Genomic DNA, 20,348 nt, shown 5'->3' with positions numbered 1-20,348 from the left:
GTTATATTAGACATCAAAATGTTATAATATGCAGTAAAAATTATAGACGAGTTTCTTTCTTCTGTTAAAAGAAGATATTTTGAGGAATGTTGGTAACCAAACAGTTGACGGTAGCCATGATGATATCATGTATATATAGTATAAAAAAAATTCTATTGAAGACAATGGTTAACATCAACTGTTTGGTTACCAACATTATTTAAAATATCTTTGTTCGTGTTCAGCCGATAAAAAGAAACTGCAGGTTTGGAAATTAAATAATGACAGAATTTTCACTTTTGTGTGAACTTCTATCTGCCTCCAACATGAATCAGTCCAGATCAGTCCACAAACTGGCAGTTGTTGGACTCGAGGATAAACTCACCATCCAAACACAGAAATCCACAGCTGGCAACATTGCAAATTCATTTTAATGTATTTCATGTACAGTATATTACAGTAAAACTATCTCAGCTGGCATTTCTGAATATGCTTACTTTTTAAATCCCAGAGGTGATAGTTATGGTGTCGAGCATGTAAATGAATTGTAAATGTTAAGTAATGGGCCTTTCGTAGTCATGTGATATCCCCTGACTTTAATATATAAGTGATTTGGCTAGTTTGTTTCTTTTTCCTTTTTTTTTCTACATTGGACAGTCTTTTTGGTTCAGCATGTTTTGTTTTGTTTTTTTAAATTAAGGTTGCATGTTACACATTTAAATGTTTTGACACCAAACATTCTGTCCATTCTCTTCTCTCTTAATCTCTGAACTGCTGCGCGTCTTTAACAATGGCATTTCGTATGAGCTTGAGCAGGGGCTTATGGGATTGATCCGAATACGGCCTCATGAAGCCTCCATAGCGCTTGTCAGGTGGGGCGTTCCAGCGGAAATGAGTCATGCGATACTTCCCGTTGCTCTTGGCATTGTTCCTCTGCTGAACGTCCAGCGTGCTGCTCTGCCCTCGCTCCACACGGACGCTTTCCGCCGACTCCTCGGGCTCCTCCTCCAGAGCGCTGCTGGTGAAGACTTTGACGGGTCGGCGTTTGCGGCCCATGGGTTTGCCCCAGCGGAAGTGCTCCATGGAGTAAGACCTCCTCTCGTCGTTGTGAGGGGCTTCTCCAGTGGCATCTCGGAGCTCGGTTGAATCAGGAGACAGAGCTGATAAGAGCAAACCCAAACTCAGGCTCTCTTCCTCAAGCTCCTCTTCACGGTTCTGCTGTTCAGATGAAGAAACTCTCCCGTAATTGGAAGATCTGCACTGCCTGATACACTGCTGTAGAGTCAGGACAGAGAACGAGAGAGGATGCAGATGTTGTTCGTGACTGTACAAAGCTTAACAGATCATTTGTTTATGGTGCATTCAGATAGTTTGATTTGATATGGTGTATTGATTACACCATACTTGGGTGAATCTCATAACATTTGTTAAGAATATGTATTATAATATAATATAAACAAAAGAAAGAAAAATTTCATACTAATTTATCTGAAATGTAGTAATGTACTTTTTTACCTTAATTTAGTGTTAGTATTTTTAAATGTGCTTAATTATCTTAGGAAATAATGTCTTAAAGCTTCTAAAAATATTTTTCTTTATTTTACCTGTGCAAAATATTATTTATTTTTTTCCCCAATGACTTTTTTTTTTTTAGATTTAATTGCTTTTTAATTAGATTTTAATGACATCAAATTATTGTTAGGTTTGTGATCTGTTTGATTGCTAATTATATAAATATGTCTACATATGACTGCAAAGACAAAACACTATAATTTAACAACTTGCTACCATTCAAAAGTTTGAGGTAAGATTTTTTTTTTTTAAAGAAATGAATACATTTATTCAACAAGGATGCATTAAATTGCTAAAATTGACAGTAAATACATTTATAATGCAAAATATTTCTGTTTCATATAAATGCTTTTCTTTTGAACTTTCTATTCATCAAAGATCTCTAAAAATTAAATTCTATCACAGTTTCGACAAAAATATTAAGCAGCACAACTGTTGTCAACATAATGTTTCTTGAGCACCAAATCAGCATATAAGAACATTTTTATATTTAAGGACTGCATTTTAAAATTTAAAATTGTAATGATATTTCACAATATAACTAATAACTGTATTTGAATCAAATAAATGCAGCTTTGGTGAGCTTCTTTCAGCTGACCTCAAACTTTTAAATGGTAGTGTGCATCTTTAATATGATCTATTAAGTCATGTTATTAATGCCTTAAAACGAATCTTACCCATTTTTGTTCATTAGTTTTAAGGCCCATGCAGTCTATCAAATCCAAGCAGCGGCCGTCTACATATGGACTGTGAAAACACAAGACTGCTGCAGCCAAAAGCCAGGAAGGACAGAGCATCTGAAAACAAGAAACAAGACAAGATCATCCCTCAGGTATCATTCGTATGACTCAGAATGGAAAGCTGAAAAGAAAACGGCTGATACTGAGCTATATATAAAGTCAAGGACGAGTTTTATTGCTCAGGTATTTCACTTGAATCACCTTTGATTTGATTGCGCTGAATGGATCAGAGTCACTCAGACTGTCCTCACACAATCACGGCGTGTGGGCAGGTCACGTACGGTTACGAGACGGATGTCTCTTCAAAAAGCTTCTTTATATTAGGGCACGGATATTTGAACGTTCTCTAATTGGTGACTTTGTTCAGGATGCTTAAAAGAAAGTGAACTTAGAGACTTTTATCTACTCTATTCATTCGTACGTGACCTTTTATGGTTTTTATGATGATGTCATGACACACACAGATCTGTGAGGTCCATTAATATCACAGCACGACGTCAGCCGCAGTGTTGCGTCAGCGATGAAATAAATCAGCTGCAGTTAACAGACTGTAGTCTTGCAGGTTTGAGACTCATTAGTAAGATTGTCCATGAAAGTCCACAGAAATTGTTTTTTGTATGGATGATGATGAGTAACTCAGAATTAGTCAAAAGCCTTTGATGATCCTATTAGATATTACACCATTTCACAGGGGAAAAAAGGTCTATTCATATTTTATTCTTTATAAATCAGACCAAGTGGATCAAGTTATAGATTTTTTTTTTTCTTCATTATTGGATATGATTTCACCATGGTCATGAATATCAAATGAGTGATATTTATAATATAATATTTTTCTTTTAATTTCCCCCCAGTAATTTAATATAGAATAATGCATATTATTATAGAAACACACATAAACATATGCTTTTAAAATGAAACGAAAATAAAAATACAAAATGTATGTTTTATTTTAAATTCATCAAAATTATTTAATCATTAAAATAGTAATAGTAAATAGTATTAATAATTGTAAATAATAGTAATTTAAATATTACATTTAAATATACAAAAATGTATATTAAATACAACACATTTATATTTGATCATTTCATAAATAATACTAATAATACAAACAAAAATCATTATTTAAAATCTATTATTTCACATATTACATTTTTAGATCAGCTTTTTTGAGATCCTTCTCAAATTAATTTTAATAATTTTATCTGAAGAACTTTTTAAAAAATACAAGTATATATGTTTTGTTTAAAATACAACAAAAATATTTAATGAATGAAAAATTAAATATAATAATTAAAACAGAAATACTAATTAGTATTAATAATAATCATTATTTAAATGTATTAATTCAAATGACAATTTTTATTTTTGTCAATGTAATTCAGTGAGGAAGTTTATAAAGCTATAGCTTTGCTTACCATAAAAATCAGTTTTATACATAATAGTAATGAAGTTGTTTCCAATAAAAAGCAATTTTCAAGCTAATCGATATCTATAGCTTTTGTCTTTAATTCTGAAGTTGAATTCTGAGTCATGCATGCTGTTTAATTAACTTTATAATTTTTTTTTGTTAAAAAAAAAAAAAAAAATATATATATATATATATATATATATATATATATAAATGACACATTTGTGACACTGTTTATAAATGAAGCTTTATAAGCAGATACAGTACTAACCAATGATTCAATGGTTCAAATGCAAAGTCATTCAAATTCTATATTCTTACCTTTCTGAATTTATAGATGAGTTCTATGGTTCTGAATCTCCTCTTTTGACTCTTCTTTGGGTCTCCAGCTCTTATCAAGCTCACCTCCACTGCTCTGGGTTTGCACTTTTTTTTCTGGCGTGTGTGAATGGATCTCTCTCTCTTGTTCTCTCTTATTTTCTGAATGAGCTCTGCTCTCTTATATACTCACAGGTGCATGGCAACCCCTCAAGGCTGGAAGATGATTAGGTGGGTCTCTGCTGAGGTGGGTGGGGGGAGGTGGTTGCATTGGGGAAATTACTAATAAAAAACAAACCGTTCATACTTTTTGGGCATCTTCACACCTGTGTTTTTGACACATTAAACATCCACAGGACACGGCAGGTGAATTATGGATCGTCATTTGAGACACCTGGAAACTAAATTCAAAAATTAACTCAGGAAATTGAGGTGGAATGACGTAATTTTACATCACATATTCCCTGTCAATCGGAACAGCATACAAGCGGTGTGCAAATCGATCAGACTGACCAGATGTGCATTACCTTAAGTGCTTAGCTCAAGCTGAACAATTATTCTTTCGCTTCTATTTGTTTCTTCTTTTCTTAATGAAGCCCATTTATGCCCCAAGGTTCATCAGCAGCAAATGTAATTACTAACAATGGAGGAAAGCTAATGTTGTGTTGTCGTGGTAACTTGTGATAAATCAATTACTCTTTTTTTAAATTTCACTCTCACTCACATTAATACACTGAAAAAGAAGAAAAGAGTGACTTTAATTCTTAGTCATTCAGGGGGAAAAAAACACGAGACTTGAATGTGATTAAAAACAGCATCATAGTTGCTCAAGGTTTGGTGATGCTCTTGCGGTATATTTTAAGTGATTATAAAGAGTTTTTGTAACACAAATGTAACAGTGTCCATTGTAAATATAATGGCTTGCGTGTAGCAGCAGTAACAAAAACTACAACCCGAATTCCGGAAATGTTGGGACGTTTTTTTAAATTTGAATAAAATGAAATCTAAAAGACTTTCAAATCACGTGAGCCAATATTTTATTCACAATAGAACAGAGAACATAACAAATGTTTAAACGGAGAAATTTTACACTTTCATCCACTAAATGAGCTCATTTCAAATTTGGTGCCTGCTTCAGGTCTCAAAAAAGTTGGCATGGGGGCAACAAAGCGCTGAAAAAACAAGACATTTTGAAAAGATTCAGCTTGGAGAACATCTAGCAACTAATAAAGTTAATTGACATCAGGTCTGTAACATGATTAGCTATAAAAGGGATGTCTTAGAGAGGCAGAGTCTCTCAGAAATAAAGATGGGCAGAGGCTCTCCAATCTGTGAAAGAGTGCGTAAAAGATTGTGGAATACGTCAAATTGCAAAGGCTTTGCCAATCTCATCATCTACAGTGCATAACATCATCAAAAGATTCAGAGAAACTGGAGAAATCTCTGTGCGTAAGGGACAAGGCCGAAGACCTTTGTTGGATGCCCGTGGTCTTCGGGCCCTCAGACGACGCTGCATCACTCATCGGCATGATTCTGTCATTGACATTACTAAATGGGCCCAGGAATACTTCCAGAAACCACTGTCGGTAAACACAATCTGCCGTGCCATCTGCAGATGCCAACTAAAGCTCTATCATGCAAAAAGGAAGCCATATGTGAACATGGTCCAGAAGCGCCGTCGTGTCCTGTGGGCCAAGGCTCATTTAAAATGGACTGTTTTAAAGTGGAAAAGTGTTCTATGGTCAGACGAGTCCAAATTTGACATTCTTGTTGGAAATCACAGACGCCGTGTCCTCCGGGCTAAAGAGGAGGGAGACCTTCCAGCGTGTTATCAGCGTTCAGTTCAAAAGCTAGCATCTCTGATGGTATGGGGTTGCATAAGTGCATACGGTATGGGCAGCTTGCATGTTTTGGAAGGCACTATGAATGCTGAAAGGTATATAAAGGTTTTAGAGCATCATATGCTCCCCTCCAGACGACGTCTGTTTCAGCAGGACAATGCAAAATCCACATACTGCAGCTATTACAACAGCATGGCTTCGTAGTAGAACAGTCCGGGTGCTGAATTGGCCTGCCTGCAGTCCAGATCTTTCACCTATAGAGAACATTTGGCGCATCATTAAACGAAAAATACGTCAAAGACGACCACAAACTGGGAGAAATTTGGGACCAACTGAAAGAATGGGACCAAATTCCAACACCAAAACTCCAGAAACTCATAACCTCGATGCCCAGACATCTTCAAACTGTTTTGAAAAGAAGAGGAGATGCTACACCATGGTAAACATGCCCCCATCCCAACTATTTTGAGAGTTATCCCAACTATTTGAACTATATTGTAGCAGGCATCAAATTTGAAATGAGCTAATTTTCTGTATAAAATTTTTAATGTATATAAATTTCTCAGTTTAAACATTTGTTATGTTCATTTTATTCAAATTTTAAAAACGTCCCAACATTTCTAAAACTATAAAAACATTTTTTTAATTGCTTGTATCACTGAAATGAAATAAAATGATAAATATATGAAAAACTTTATTTCAACTAGTTTTCAAGGCAACATTTCTCATTTTGTTTATTTTAACTTGAAGTACAAATATAACTAAAACTAATAAATAAAACATTATAAAAACAAATTAAAAATGTAATAAATAAAAACATATTTAAAAAAGAAAAGATACACAACAAAATTACCAAAGCTTTAAATAAAAATAAAATAAAAAAAGAAAACAGAAAATATATAAATAAAATGTCATTAAAAACATTAACAAAAATTATAGCAACAGCAAAGTTGGGTTTGATTCACTGAGAATGCACTGCACTAATAAAATGTTTATCTTGAGTGCAATTTGCTTTGGATAAGCAGATGCTGCATTTTAACTGAACTGTAGATCAGATGTGCTGACAAGATCAGAATAATTAGTTAACAGGATCTCAAACGTCTCTCTCTGTGGAAGCAGAGCCTCTAGAGGGCCGTGCAAACACAACAAACCTTATGTGATGTGCAACGCTTGACTCACAGTTTTAACTTAGTATCATACAGCAAAGTCCAAACGTCAGAGACCACTAGAAAATGCATTTTTTTCCCATTACAAATTAAACTAAAAGTTAAAATATTTTGAAATTCATTTTTTTGGTTCAAATATTCAGTCCAGCAATGTTACAAATAACAACAACAAACATATTTGTACATATTTGATAGTGTTCCAAAGAGCATCTTGTGTTTAAAAGCGAAAATCTGACCTTTTCCATTTTATTCAAACTAAGCAAAAATATGCATTTTTGAAATTTTAAATGGATGAAATTCTGACAGCTTGTAAATCAGACTGCTTATATAAAATGCACATAAATATAATTTGTCACTCTATATCTAATATGATATTTAAATTCTTATTTTAATAGTCAAAGCTCTGTAGTTTTTATTGTGGGTGCAGAACATATAATATAATGCAATACAATGATGATTGAGAAACGAGCAAATAAACATTCCTCAAATGCCTGATGTCATGATTTTTATAAATATGGGGATATATGGATAATCACGTAAACCTAAGCTGCTTCAGTCCAGTAAGTGTTCATCTTGAAATATTACTAACAATATAAAAGTTATTTTTAAATTTACTTGATAAAAATCAGTTAAGATTTCAAAAAGACAAGTGGAAGTTTCAGAAATGCCTTTTATTTACTAAAAAAAGCATTTACTAATCAGACGACAGAAAGCATGTACACTGTAAAAAGTGATAAGTTGACTTAACTTAAAATAATTGAGGAAACCCTTTGCCTTAAAATTTTTAAGTAAATGATCATTTAAAAAAATAAGTTAAGGGAATTGTCAAGTTCACTTAACTTTTTTTTTTTTTTTTTTTTTTATTATTTACTTAAAAATTTTAAGGCAACGGGTTTCCTCAATTTGTTTTAAGTTAAGTCAACTTATCACTTTTTACAGTGTAGTAGATTGCGTAATGCGTACAAGTCTTTTCAGCAAATTTTTGATCATGTTGATCATTTAAAGGCCTTGGATATTTTGTTAAATACGATACAGCAGGCTTTTTCCTAAACAAACATAATTTGGTACATTAACTGTGTGATTGTTCAGACATATACTGTAAGGATAGTCTGAGTGGCTGTAGTTGAGCGTCTGGATTGTCTCTCCTCTCTTTCTTCTAATCAGGAATCCAATTATAGAGGATTACAAGGATAAGATGCCCACCGTATCAGCCATCCTGCAACACTTAAGGTGTAGAAAGAGAGCGAGCGAGGATGGCAGCATACGTCTGTATTTCCCCAGAAGACAAACAGGACGTCTCCGACCACTGAAACAGGTAAAGATGAAGCCTTGTCACCGTTTCCCTGTAGAGCTTACTTGCTGATGACATCTTATGGGAAATGTTACCGCTGCACGTAACAGCGTATCAGCAATGCGTCAACAGCTTTGTAAATAGTTTGGGAAATCTCTCATGTGAGATGGTGTGATGCATGAGGTGTGGAGTCATGGGTAAATCAAACGCCCTCCAAACAAACCGATATACATTCACACTTCTAATCAAAATGTCATTTCTAAGGCATGGGATGCTTTATCAATATGATTGATTCTCAGTGTTATTCTTTTATTCATGCTGCAATGCTCAAGGCTCTCAGGCATTGCTCTGTAATGTGGTTTGGCATATTCAGCATTTCTCTGATGGATCTAGTGCACTAGGCTTGGATCAGAGACACGAGGTGCTTTGGTAGACATGATACTAAAGCATTAAAAGGTCTACTCAAGGCAAAGTACGGGTCAGATCAAGGCATTCCCTGCACGTTTTTCTTTCTGAGTTCACCTGCTGAACTAGATTGACAGGAGAGATGGAATACATGAAAATGCATTGGTTTTGTTTCTGCATGCAGACTATAAATGACGGTGAAACAAAGGGTTGTTTCCAACAATAGGTATAATTTTGCATAAACAGTTGCCCTGTAATGTATTTGTATACTTAAAGCCACACCAAAATGTTATTGCAAATACAATGCAGAAAATTACATTTTATGTATATTTTATTTGTATAATGCTGGATATATACATAAAACAAATGTTAATGTATTAATAATTTGTAATATGTGTATTTGTACGAATAATAATATTAATCATTTAATAATTTTAAGTAGGTTATATTATTATATTATATTAGTTTGTGTGTATATAAATTAGATTTTATGTATGTACTAAAATGTACTAAAAATGCATGTATATTAAATGTATAAATATAATTTATTATATTAAACAGTAAATATATATATATATATATATATATATAATACATTTATTTTATTAATAATTATATGACTAAAATACATATATTTAATATATATAATTGGTATTTTTAATTATTATATTATATATATATATATATATATATATATATTCTACTGATTAAATTACTAAAAATATACATATTTTAAATTTATATTATTATACTACATACAATATTATATTAATTATTATTTAATTATCATTAATGACTATAAATATTAATTCTATTTTACATTAATAAAAATAGTAAAATAAGACATTAAAGAATGAAACATGAAAATGGAACAGGAAATTAGAGGGGCAAAATAATAAAAAACAAATGACTTGCTGTATGGAATAGCTGTATGGTATATGGACACTTGAACACCAAACCATATGTGCTTGTTGAGCATTTAATTTCAAAACCATGGACATTAATAGGTAATAGCTTCCATTCTCGGAGGAAAGGTTTAGATTAAAACATTAGTTAAAACATGTCTCAGACACGAGCGTCAATGAGGTCAGCCACTAATGTGGACTGATAGGTGATTTGGGAATTCAAGGTTCAGCTCTGGGCTTTGTGCAGTTAATTTATTCCACACTTTCACTCTCACATTCAAGCTGTTTCAGTGAGATTTTGATGTATTTCCTGAATAAATGTGACACTGACTATTTTTAGTATGCCCATCCTCTTCCAGGTTAAGTGCTTTCACTGCTGCCGTGTTCTTGAACCTACATAAGCACATAGAAAAGTGACACGGGCCACCAAAGCACCTTAACCTGTGCCTTAATCAGGACAACCAGGCTGAATTCTAATAAGAGCAGGGACATGCCTAAAGATGTGTTTGTGGGATTTATTTCAAATATCACATTGAGACTTTATGACAGATCATGTTATTTTCCCCTTAAGCCTAAACCCAAGAGAGCATCTTCAGTACAGTGTGGTTTTTGACAGCTGACCTATAGTTCTCTGGCATGAGCGCACTGAAATGTCACACCGCCGAGTGCTTAAAATAAAAGATCTACTGTTATTATCATAGACCATGAACAATCTCGCCAAACTTTTTCTAATGACGTCATAACGTGTGTGGGTCGCAGAACTATGATTCATCTTTGAGCAAGGTACTTTGATTAAGAATTAGAGAGTGGCTTCAAAATTAGATTTTTACTTTCAGAAGAAAGTGTAAGTGGTACTTGCACATAGACTCGCTGCCATGATGTCCACGTAATTTTTGCATGATTTCTCATGTCTCTGTGATATTCTTGTGTCTTTACCTTTATTGATCCAATAAGCAGCCAATATTGATCCAGAAGGCAATTGCATAAATACATAAATTCTAATAAAATATGATAATATGAATAATTATAAAATACAATTATATGTAAACAATTAAATAATGTAAATAATTATTAAGAAATAAGTAGTATATTTACATAAGTAAACAAATTTAAAAACAGTAAATAGCTAAATAAATAAGAAATTTGAATAAAATATATATTTAAACAATCATGAAATAACTAAGTATATTAAATGTAAATAAGACATTTTAAAGATTTAATAAATATCTAAATAAATAATAAATCAATTCTAATAAAATTTGATGAAACATGAAATAAAATAATTAGTATATTTATTCATTTAAATATAAGACATTTTAGAAATATAGTAAATATCTAAATCAATTAATAATAAATAAATTATTAAAAAGATATGGTAGAAAAATAAACATGAAATAAAATAATTATGTATGTAAATGATGATAAATATTATTAAATAAATTATAATAAATAAATAGATTGTAATACAGCAAAACATATTTATTTAGTAATTTTTATTTATTTATTTGTTTGTTTACTTTTGCTGCTAATACAACACAATATTTCTTTATTTAGATTTATTTAATGATTTTGGCTTTGTTTTCAGAATTGCATCAGAAACCGAGTCTATACAGTGACTCTAACACCTAGACCGTGTTCCTGTGTGACAAGTTCTCCTCAAGACTTGAGACTGGAGGTCAGAGAGCTTGTACCCTGGCCGTCTCCCCCAGGGTCCTTCCAACAAGGTGGGAAGGGGGGTCAGCCGAAGCGATCACATGGAGGGCAGGCCTCTCTCGCCCCTCTTGCTGGCTGTACTGTTTCTGGCAACAAGTGCGAGCGATGATGACCACTCACTGCACACGCATCAGGTCAGTACGGCACAGTGTGGAGAATACAGCAATCAGGTCCTGGAGGACGGCATGTGTCGACTCATGGCCACACTACCCCAGCTGGACGACCAGCGCTGCCCGGACATGTTCCGCTGTACGGATGAGGTGTCATACTGGCTTCATGAGAACGAGGAACGCAAACAGCAGATTCTGGCCCTGCGGGAGACAGTGTCCGAACTTCAGGAAGAGCTTCGCAACCACCGTCATCGAGTCAAAGTCTTAGAACTGCAGGTGAGTCAAGAATGCATGAAAATTTTGGGATTTACCTTGTTTCCATATATATATATATTATAAATGTGAACTGTACCCTACATTTACAACGAAACGTCCCTAATGTATAACCAAATTAGATGTAATAGAAGACATGTACTTGCTGTAAGACCTAAATATGCCATGTAGAGTATTAACAAATCTTTTTGAATCTGTTCTTGAGGCCTCAACAAATCAATAAAATGATAGGATTATTTAAAATGCTGCATTCTAAAGAGAGACGTTCAGAACTAGAGGATACACTTAAATGATTTTGATATGCCAGAGTGATAGTTTATGACAAACCGATTCAGTCAAATGTTTCAAATTTCCGACGCTATACTAATGAGAAAGAGGGCCATTTAGGATGAACGATCATGAACCGATTCAGGTTCTAATGAACCTATGGTTCGGATTTCTGACACTGCTTGTGAGAGAGGGACGTTTAGGACGAACGAATTCAGTAGAATGATTCAAACTTTCCTACACTAGGAGGGACGGAATGATTCATTAGAATGATTCGGACCTTTCAATACCAACTATGAAAAAATTGCTCCCTGCTGAAAAAAACAATAGAACCCTGCCCAAAACACAATAGAAAATGTAATGGTTTTAATGGTTATGATGGGAATTGTACTGGTTTTAATGGAAACTATAATGGTGTCTACTGGTATGTGATGGATTCTATTGCTGGGATGTTAAATCCTATTGGAATAATACCCAAAACACACTACAAAAAGGAATTTTTTTAATGGTTTTACTGGAAAAAGCTAATGGTTTATAATGATATTTTAATGGAAACCATTGGAATTTCTGTCATGGTTTCTATTGGGCTTCTATTGTTTGTTTGTGTTTTTTTAGCAGGCTGTTTGAGACAAACCGATTCAATATAAGGAATCAGATGTAAAAGAGCCAAAAGTTGGCTGAGCTACTGTCAAAGGAAATGAAAATGTAGTTAAATATCATCGCTACAGTTTTTCCACAGAGTTTTGTCTGTAAAACAATCTTAGGATGAAGTCTATACTACATTCGCGTAAAAAGAACTTCTGGCCAGAAAGTACTACCTTAATCAGGTAACCAGAAAGCTTGACCTACAGGTTTGGCATTGGCTGTTGAGTCAATACAGATGAAGAACAGACATACATGAGAATCGGTTTCATGGGTGGAACATCAACATAAATACAGTCCTCCTCACACACTCAAGTCCACATCCTCGATCTCAGACCCATCCAGAGGGACAAATATGACTCATATGCACTCGATTTGTTATAAATATAATGTAGAATAATTAAATTAATTGTTGATGTATTATTAGCTATTTATAATTGTTCTTCTTACAAATATTATTTATTTATAATCTATTCAATCTAATTATCTTATTCTTCTAATTATAACATTTCTCCAACACCTTATAAATGATGCATCAATAATGATAGTTTGACAAATTGTATACAGTAATTGTTTATGTTTATGAATACTTAAAAAGTTACCAGTATCCACTAATAAAAATGTACCCAAGTGTACAATGGTATTGCATTTTTTGTACTTGGTTTTGAGGCTATTCAATCAAATCACTTTATTTTCCCAAACATGTATTTATGTAATTTGACTGATTTCTGTCATGTGCAAAATTTTGTGCATGTACCAAAAAAAAAAAAATACCATGGATGTACCATGATGTGTTTTGGACATATGGTCATACCATTGTTTGTGGACATGATATGAAGTACCAAGTTAGTACCATGATTTTTGGGTCTTTACATAATACAGTTTTTGGTATGTTGACATGACTATAAAGTGTTATAAAAATACTATGGTTTTAGGATATACATGGAAACATATACTATACATTACTATTTTACATATACCATGGTTTTTTGGGGCATGGTATCATGGGACAACCTTTGTGTTTAAGATATGTACTATGATACTACCATGTTTTTATGGTCATGGTTATCATGTTTTTAGACATTTACTATGGTAATACCATGGTTTGTTGACTTGCATAATACTATAGTTTTGTACCATGGTAACATACTATGCACTAATATTTTACATATGCTTTTTTTTGGACGTGGTATCTTAGTACTACCATGTTTTGGACTTGGATTTAGCATGGTATTTTGGACATTTACCATAACAGCACCATTTAAATACATGTACTTGAATTTGAATACCATGTTATATTTCACAATACCATAGTATTATCATCTCATGTTGTGTAGCATGGCACCACTACAGTACTTTTTTGTAAGGGTGGTAGTACCATAGTATTATTGAAAGTACTGTACCTTGGAGTACTATGTAAATATCATGGTATATCATAATCGCTAAATACCGTGGTACACAATACCATAGTATTGCCATCTGATGCCATCGCTAGTGCTTTGTTGTACAGTAAGTGTTCCCTTCTAGCGCTTCTGTAAATTCCTTGTCGCTCCGGCCAACTCAGCTTGACGGTTTTCAGCCTAAAGTCTCCTTGACCCGAGGGTTAACGAGATTAACACCGGAGTCCTTACCGCTCTCCACGTGCCTTCATTAGTACGCACCCTTAAGCTCTTCATGCTGTTAAACGAGGGGATGATTCACACGGACAGATCCTGTCTGCCTCTCCCTCTCCTGGCCTTTAACGCAAACACACACAATACACTGCAACCACTTGAGAAGGTCTCATTTTGCAAAAGCTAACAAGAATTGTTCTTCACATCACTTTTTTGATTGGGAGTCATGATGTTTGTCTATTTGACCTTTCACAGAGTGAAGAGAAGAACCGTAATAATTCATCTATTGAGCAGCGCTTGCACGAGCTGGAGGATCATTACGCAGAGGCCACGACCTTGTTGCACATCCAGGGCTCATTGATCTATGACCTCCAGGCCCAGATTCAGAACCTTTCCTTGCTGGTGGAAAAAGTCAGGCGTAACCCGGGCTGCATGATCAACATAGTCCGCACCAGCCCAATGCTCAGTGCACAGGAAGCCCTGCATCCCGGTAAGCCACCTCTGGGAAATTTGGAAAAGCTTTATCTCAAAGCTGCATGATTATTTTTTTCTTAACCAATAAGTATCCAAAATCAGGACTTGCCCGTTCCTGTCAGCTAGTTTAGAAGCCTGGTTGGGATAACATCTTGCCAGCATCCAAAACAGAATATATATTGTATACACAGTCAAAAGAGTGTGGACACCCCCTTTTAATCTCATAAAGTGCACAAGCATAGCATTTCATTTCTAGCATGACAATTTTTCTTGTGATGCTTTAAAGGGTTAGTTTACTCAAAAATGAAATATTTTTCATCATTTACTCTTCCTCATGTCATTCCAAGCTTTGAGTAATCTTCAAAGATATTTCTAATATATATATATAATATTAACCATAATTAATGAAAATATAATATTTAATTAATTATTATTTATTTTTTAAACACTATGGGCCAGTTTCCCGGACAGAGATTAAGCCTATTCCCAGACTAAAATGGCCCTTTAAACCAGATTAACAGAAATCTGCTTTCTCTGTCATGCTTTTAAATAGTCTTAGACTTAGTCTAGTCCAGAATTTAATAGGCTGATTTTCCTGGAGGAAGAATAGAGCTACTTCAGGACTAAATTGAGGTTTAAATTAAACCTACCAGGAGGCAGGTTTAACTTCAGATTAACGTTGTGTTTCCATTCTTTATATATCAAAATTATTGGCACTGTTGGTAGATATGAACAAAGCAGCCTGTGAAAATAAATCTGCACTGTTAACCATTTAGTTTTTTTATTCCAAAAAAAAACCCACACACAAAACCCTAAACTTTCATAGAAGTCAAATGGAAGGGAAGGGAAATCTCATTTTAAAAGAAGTGTTTTTCTCTAATGCACAGACATTGGCCACAAAAATGGCACCCTTTTATTCAATACTTTTTGCAACCTCCTTTTACCAGTTTAACAGCTATGAGTCTCTCCGATAATGCCTGATGACTTTGGAGAACACTTGACAAGAGATCAGAGACCATTCCTTCATACAGAATCTCTCCAGATCCTTCAGATTCCCAGCTCCATGTTGATACTCTCTCCTCTTTAGTTTACTACAGGGTTCAGGTCAGGGAACCTGGACGGCCATGGCAGAACCTTCCTTTTGTGCTTAGTGAACCAGTTTTGTGTTGATTTTAATGGTCCTTTTGGATCACTGTCCTGTTGGAAGATCCAACCACGGCCCGTTATAATTCTTTCTGACCTCAAGACTTAACTATTTTCTGCAATTCTCCAGCTGTGATCCTTGGAGAGTCTTTGGCCACTCAAACTATCTTCCTCACATTGCATTAGGACAATATAGACACAGACAATATACTGTAGGCTAATTTGTAACATTTTCTGTTGATTAGAGTCCCTTTATTATTGTCCTAATGGTGGAAATAAAATATTCAATACTTTAGCTCTTTTTTTTTTTTTTTACTATTTTGAATAGTCTTGAAATTGTATTTTCTTGAATTCATATTTTGTAAAGCTCAACAATCTGTTGCTGCACATTATTTATATATATATATATATTTATTTATGTATTTATTTTTTCTCATTGTGATGGATGATTAAGGGAATTTAGTCTTTGTTTTTCTTTATATTTCTTTATATATATATATTCCTGTAAAAACAGGAAGTCATGGCTGGATAATTTATATGGTTCTAGTCACCCTGGTGTTCTAAAAAATATGAATGGGAATATAGATCTTCAGGGATTTTACTCATAATAATTTCTAGGACTACAAATAATTGTGGCTAATGTGTATTAGATTAAAAAAAAAAAATTTCATAATAGGATTTTGTTGAAAAGATTTTTTAATGAAAGATCAGAAGGACAAACAAAACAGATTAATTTTTACAATTACTTTTTGATCATATTTTTTAGGGTGCCAATATAATTCTGACCATGACTCTCTCTCTCTCTCTCTCTCTCTTTCAAACAGCTGCTTTATGTATAATATAAGGAATCATAATAATAAAATGTTGCAAAACTGAGAACAACAGCTGATTGCAATCATTTATGCAAGAATTCATTACAAAGAGATTTCTAGGCATTCCTCTTTCATTATTCGACACCTGATATGTGCAGTTTACTTAGCTTGCTTTAAAAAAAGTTTTCTCTTGTTCAGTAACATTTTTCTGTTTGTTTATTTTGTTTTTTTGATTGCAGTCTTTTTTCCGCTGCTATTTGCTTCTCAGTTACATACAATTTTAGGCTTTTCTTGGTTCATTCCATGTTTTATAGGCAACCTCTGTTGTGCTAATTCAGATTAGCACAGTTGGTTTTAAATTAATCTAGTTTATTTTAGTTCAGGACTCCATAGTCCAGGAGTTAGTGATCTGTACTTATGTGTTTCGGAAAGCCATTTTTTAAACCATGATTAACTATTCTAGATTAAGCCTTCTCCTGGCTTCATTTAAACCCTGTCCGGGAAACCAGCCCAATATATTGTATACACGATTTTAGTAGAACTTGGCAGAGCTTTTCTTTTCTATCATGACTTTCAATGTTCTTGTGGTGCATAAAAGGCATAGTTCACCCAGAAATTAAAGTTCCTTTCATCATTTACTCACAAAATGACATTCCAAACCCATAAGACTTTGGTTAATCTTTCAAACACAAATTAAGAAACCAATAATCAAAACTTTAAAAATTCAAAAAGGTAATAAAAAGTGTCATTAAAACGAATCCATACAAGCATTTAATTTAAGTCTTAGGAAGACATACAATCACTTTATATGACAAGCAGATTTAATTTAGGCTTTTATTGACATCTATCTTGGATTAAAAAGATCAAGTATTCATTAAAATATCTTAATTTGTGTTTCGAAGTTTAACCAAAGTCTTATGGGTATGAGAATGAGTAAATGATTGCTGAATTTTCTTTTTTGGGTGTACTATCCCTTTAAGTCTTTAGCTAGTATTGAACTATGGTTAAGTTACTGGCCTGAACCAACAGAGGGTGACAAATCATAGCACAGTTTATGAGACAGCCAAACTTATGACCTCTTCATCATCTCATGTTGTTTAATGAGAACTGAAATTGCTTACCCTTTATACAATATATGTTTTTTATATGAATTATGTTAATATAGTTGTATGTGTTTTTACTCCAGAGGTGCAGCATGTCAGGAACTGCCCCATCGACTGTGCCTCCATCTACTATAACGGAGTGCGTCGCTCTGGGATCTACACCGTAGTGCCCTCACTAGGGGCCATGCCTGTGGAAGTCTACTGCGATATGGACGCGGACGGTAAGAAACCACGCAACACGTGCAGTAATGACTGTCCAGGACTCGTCGATAAGGATAGACAGATCCGGTGTTTTGGGTCAGCTGACGATCTTGATGATCTTTAATAATAATAATAATAACAATAATAATAAAAGAAAAATAATAATTATATATATTAATATTAAATCCAACTATCTATATCATTTCTATCATCACTTATACAAAGCATGTTACTAAAAAAATATTTTTTTTATTATTTTTTATCTTGTTTGTAAATATGCTTATAATTAAATATAATATTTAAATGTATATTAAGTTAAAACATGTACACACACATTTATAAATGAAACCCAACTATATATCATATCTGCTACAAAATATGCCAGTGCTAAAATTAATTTGTTCATATATATTTATTAGATATTTAGATTTAGATTTTAATTATTTTACCACATATTTTTATAAAATGTATATAGAAATTGTTCAAATTCAAATATATGAATTAACTATAATTAATTTAACGCAGTTCTGTTTATTAGCCGCTAGAGCGCCAAAAGTTACGGACTGCAGCTTTAACTACATTAGTTAGCAACTTAGCATGATCTAAGAATGAACAATTCTTCTACAGCATTTATTAATCTTAGCTAATTTTAATTTCAACATTCATTTAATTAATAGCATTATTAAAATCACGAGTTGTGCTTGTTAACATTAGTTAATGCACTGTGAACTAACATGAATAAACAATGAAAAACTCATTTTTATTAACTAACATGAACAAAGATTAATAAATAGTGCAATAAATGTATTGTTCATTGTTTGTTCATATTAGTTAATACATTAACTAATGTTAACAAATGACACCTTATTGTAAAGTGTTACCATTTTTTGGCCATTGTGTGTGTGTGTGTGTGTGTGTGTGTGGGGGGGGAGTGAAAATGTTGTCAGTGAAAGTAGATGCTTATTGTTGTGGCCTGCTGTCCTCTATTTTGAAATGTTTTGCTGGAAATTTGCTGTGGATGAATCATTGGGTTATTTTTATATCATTTATAGGAAAATGTAGAGACTTTCATAAGAACCTCTGAATATGAACATCTAAATTACTTATCTTTTATGTCTAATAAGACTTCAGTTTTGTGCTGAAATAGCACCGTTGGGGCACATGAGGAACCTTCTGAGGCTTAAAATAGGATGTGCAAATATCATTTTGATGACCTACAAAACACTTCCTGACCATAAGTATAATTGCAGTGGTCATAAGATGAAAACCAAACGACTTGGCATGTGCATTAAACTCATAAAAAGAGATTTGATTGTTGAATGCTTGAATGTATACTCTTTTTACATTTCCTTCCTAATAAAAACATGGTCATAACTGGAGCCCATGCATAATGTACGTCTCAGGTGGCGGCTGGACTGTGATCCAGCGTAGGCAAGATGGCTCCGTGAACTTTGACCGCAGCTGGAAGGAGTATAAAGAGGGATTTGGAGACCTGCACACCGAATACTGGCTGGGCAATGAACACATCCATGACCTGACCAGTCAGGGAGACTATGCCCTCCGTATCGACCTGGAGGACTGGAGCGGGAAACACAAACACGCTGTTTATCAGAGTTTCAGGTGAGGAACATCCATCACTGACTGACTGGAAGGACTTCAAAAGGAAATAGTGATTAAACATCTGGCCTTTTAATTGAAAACACTTTAAACCCTTGATGAACTATCAGCATTGTGTTTGTGAGGAAAATCAGCACTTCTAATTTGTGTATGTTTACAGTGTGGAGGACGAGAGCACTCAGTACCGTCTGCATGTGTCGGGCTTCAGCGGGACAGTGGAGGACTCCTTCAGCTGGTACCATGACAAGCAGAGCTTTAGTACACCTGACACGGGCAACATCTGTGCCGAGATCTCCCACGCTGGCTGGTGGTACAACCAGTGTTTCTACGCAAACCTCAATGGTATCTACTACAAGGTATGATGTCGCCTGTTGGTTATAGACACAAAGGTTTACGGCCCAGAAGTGCTGAATCATGAGCTGTTACTGTTGTTTTTGAGTAAGGCACTGAATCCTTGGTTTGCCTATATATATATATATTAAACTATATACAAAACTTAATTTTTGATTAGTAATATGCATTGCTAAGAACTTCATTTTGACAACTTTAAAGGCGATTTTCTCAATATTTAGATTTTTTTGCACCCTCAGATTCCAGATTTTCAAATAGTTGTATCTCAGCCAAATATGGTCCTATCCTAACAAACCATACATCAATGGAAAGCTTATTTATTCAGCTTTCAGATGATGTGTAAATCTCAATTTAAAAAAATTGACACAAGACTGGTTTTGTTGTCCAGGGTCACATAT

At 33.9% G+C, this 20,348-nt stretch overlaps 2 protein-coding genes across 3 annotated transcripts in view; one reads left to right on the top strand and one right to left on the bottom strand.

The window, feature by feature from the left end:
- Positions 1-33: 33 nt before the first annotated feature.
- On the bottom strand, positions 34-4,158 carry pomcb (proopiomelanocortin b). 2 transcript variants are annotated; one of them, XM_058755638.1, is made up of 3 exons: positions 4,027-4,158; positions 2,229-2,348; positions 34-1,254 (listed from the first exon to the last, which is right to left on the bottom strand). In XM_058755638.1, exons 2-3 carry the CDS (start codon positions 2,346-2,348, stop codon positions 739-741), a joined length of 636 nt encoding a protein of 211 aa, XP_058611621.1. In that variant the 5' UTR covers positions 4,027-4,158; the 3' UTR covers positions 34-738. The 2 variants fall into 2 exon arrangements, with proteins under 2 accessions (XP_058611621.1, XP_058611623.1); XM_058755640.1 differs by lacking the exon at positions 4,027-4,158 and adding an exon at positions 2,493-2,611.
- The window catches only part of si:ch211-203k16.3 (fibrinogen-like protein 1), a 21,217-nt gene continuing 3,005 nt past the window's right edge, over positions 2,137-20,348 (top strand). The window contains exons 1-8 of the mRNA XM_058755637.1: positions 2,137-2,165; positions 2,246-2,383; positions 8,195-8,345; positions 11,217-11,730; positions 14,505-14,739; positions 17,865-18,002; positions 19,386-19,602; positions 19,760-19,955. Of these exons, the coding sequence (XP_058611620.1) occupies positions 11,386-11,730; positions 14,505-14,739; positions 17,865-18,002; positions 19,386-19,602; positions 19,760-19,955 (1,131 nt within the window). The 5' untranslated portion in view covers positions 2,137-2,165; positions 2,246-2,383; positions 8,195-8,345; positions 11,217-11,385. The remainder of the gene's footprint in view (positions 2,166-2,245; positions 2,384-8,194; positions 8,346-11,216; positions 11,731-14,504; positions 14,740-17,864; positions 18,003-19,385; positions 19,603-19,759; positions 19,956-20,348) is intronic.

Source organism: Onychostoma macrolepis, chromosome 20, assembly GCF_012432095.1.
Source record: "Onychostoma macrolepis isolate SWU-2019 chromosome 20, ASM1243209v1, whole genome shotgun sequence".
Lineage (NCBI taxonomy): Eukaryota > Metazoa > Chordata > Actinopteri > Cypriniformes > Cyprinidae > Onychostoma > Onychostoma macrolepis.
The sequence above is the reverse complement of the archived record's forward strand: the minus strand, read 5'-3'. Positions and strand labels throughout refer to the sequence as shown.

Coding starts and splice junctions, on each gene's coding strand:
- pomcb (XM_058755638.1), bottom strand. CDS start 2,348: ATGCTCTGTCCTTCCTGGCTTTTGGCTGCAGCAGTCTTGTGTTTTCAC. Junction 1,255..2,228: donor AAACTAATGAACAAAAATGG/GTAAGATTCGTT, acceptor CTGACTCTACAG/CAGTGTATCAGGCAGTGCAG.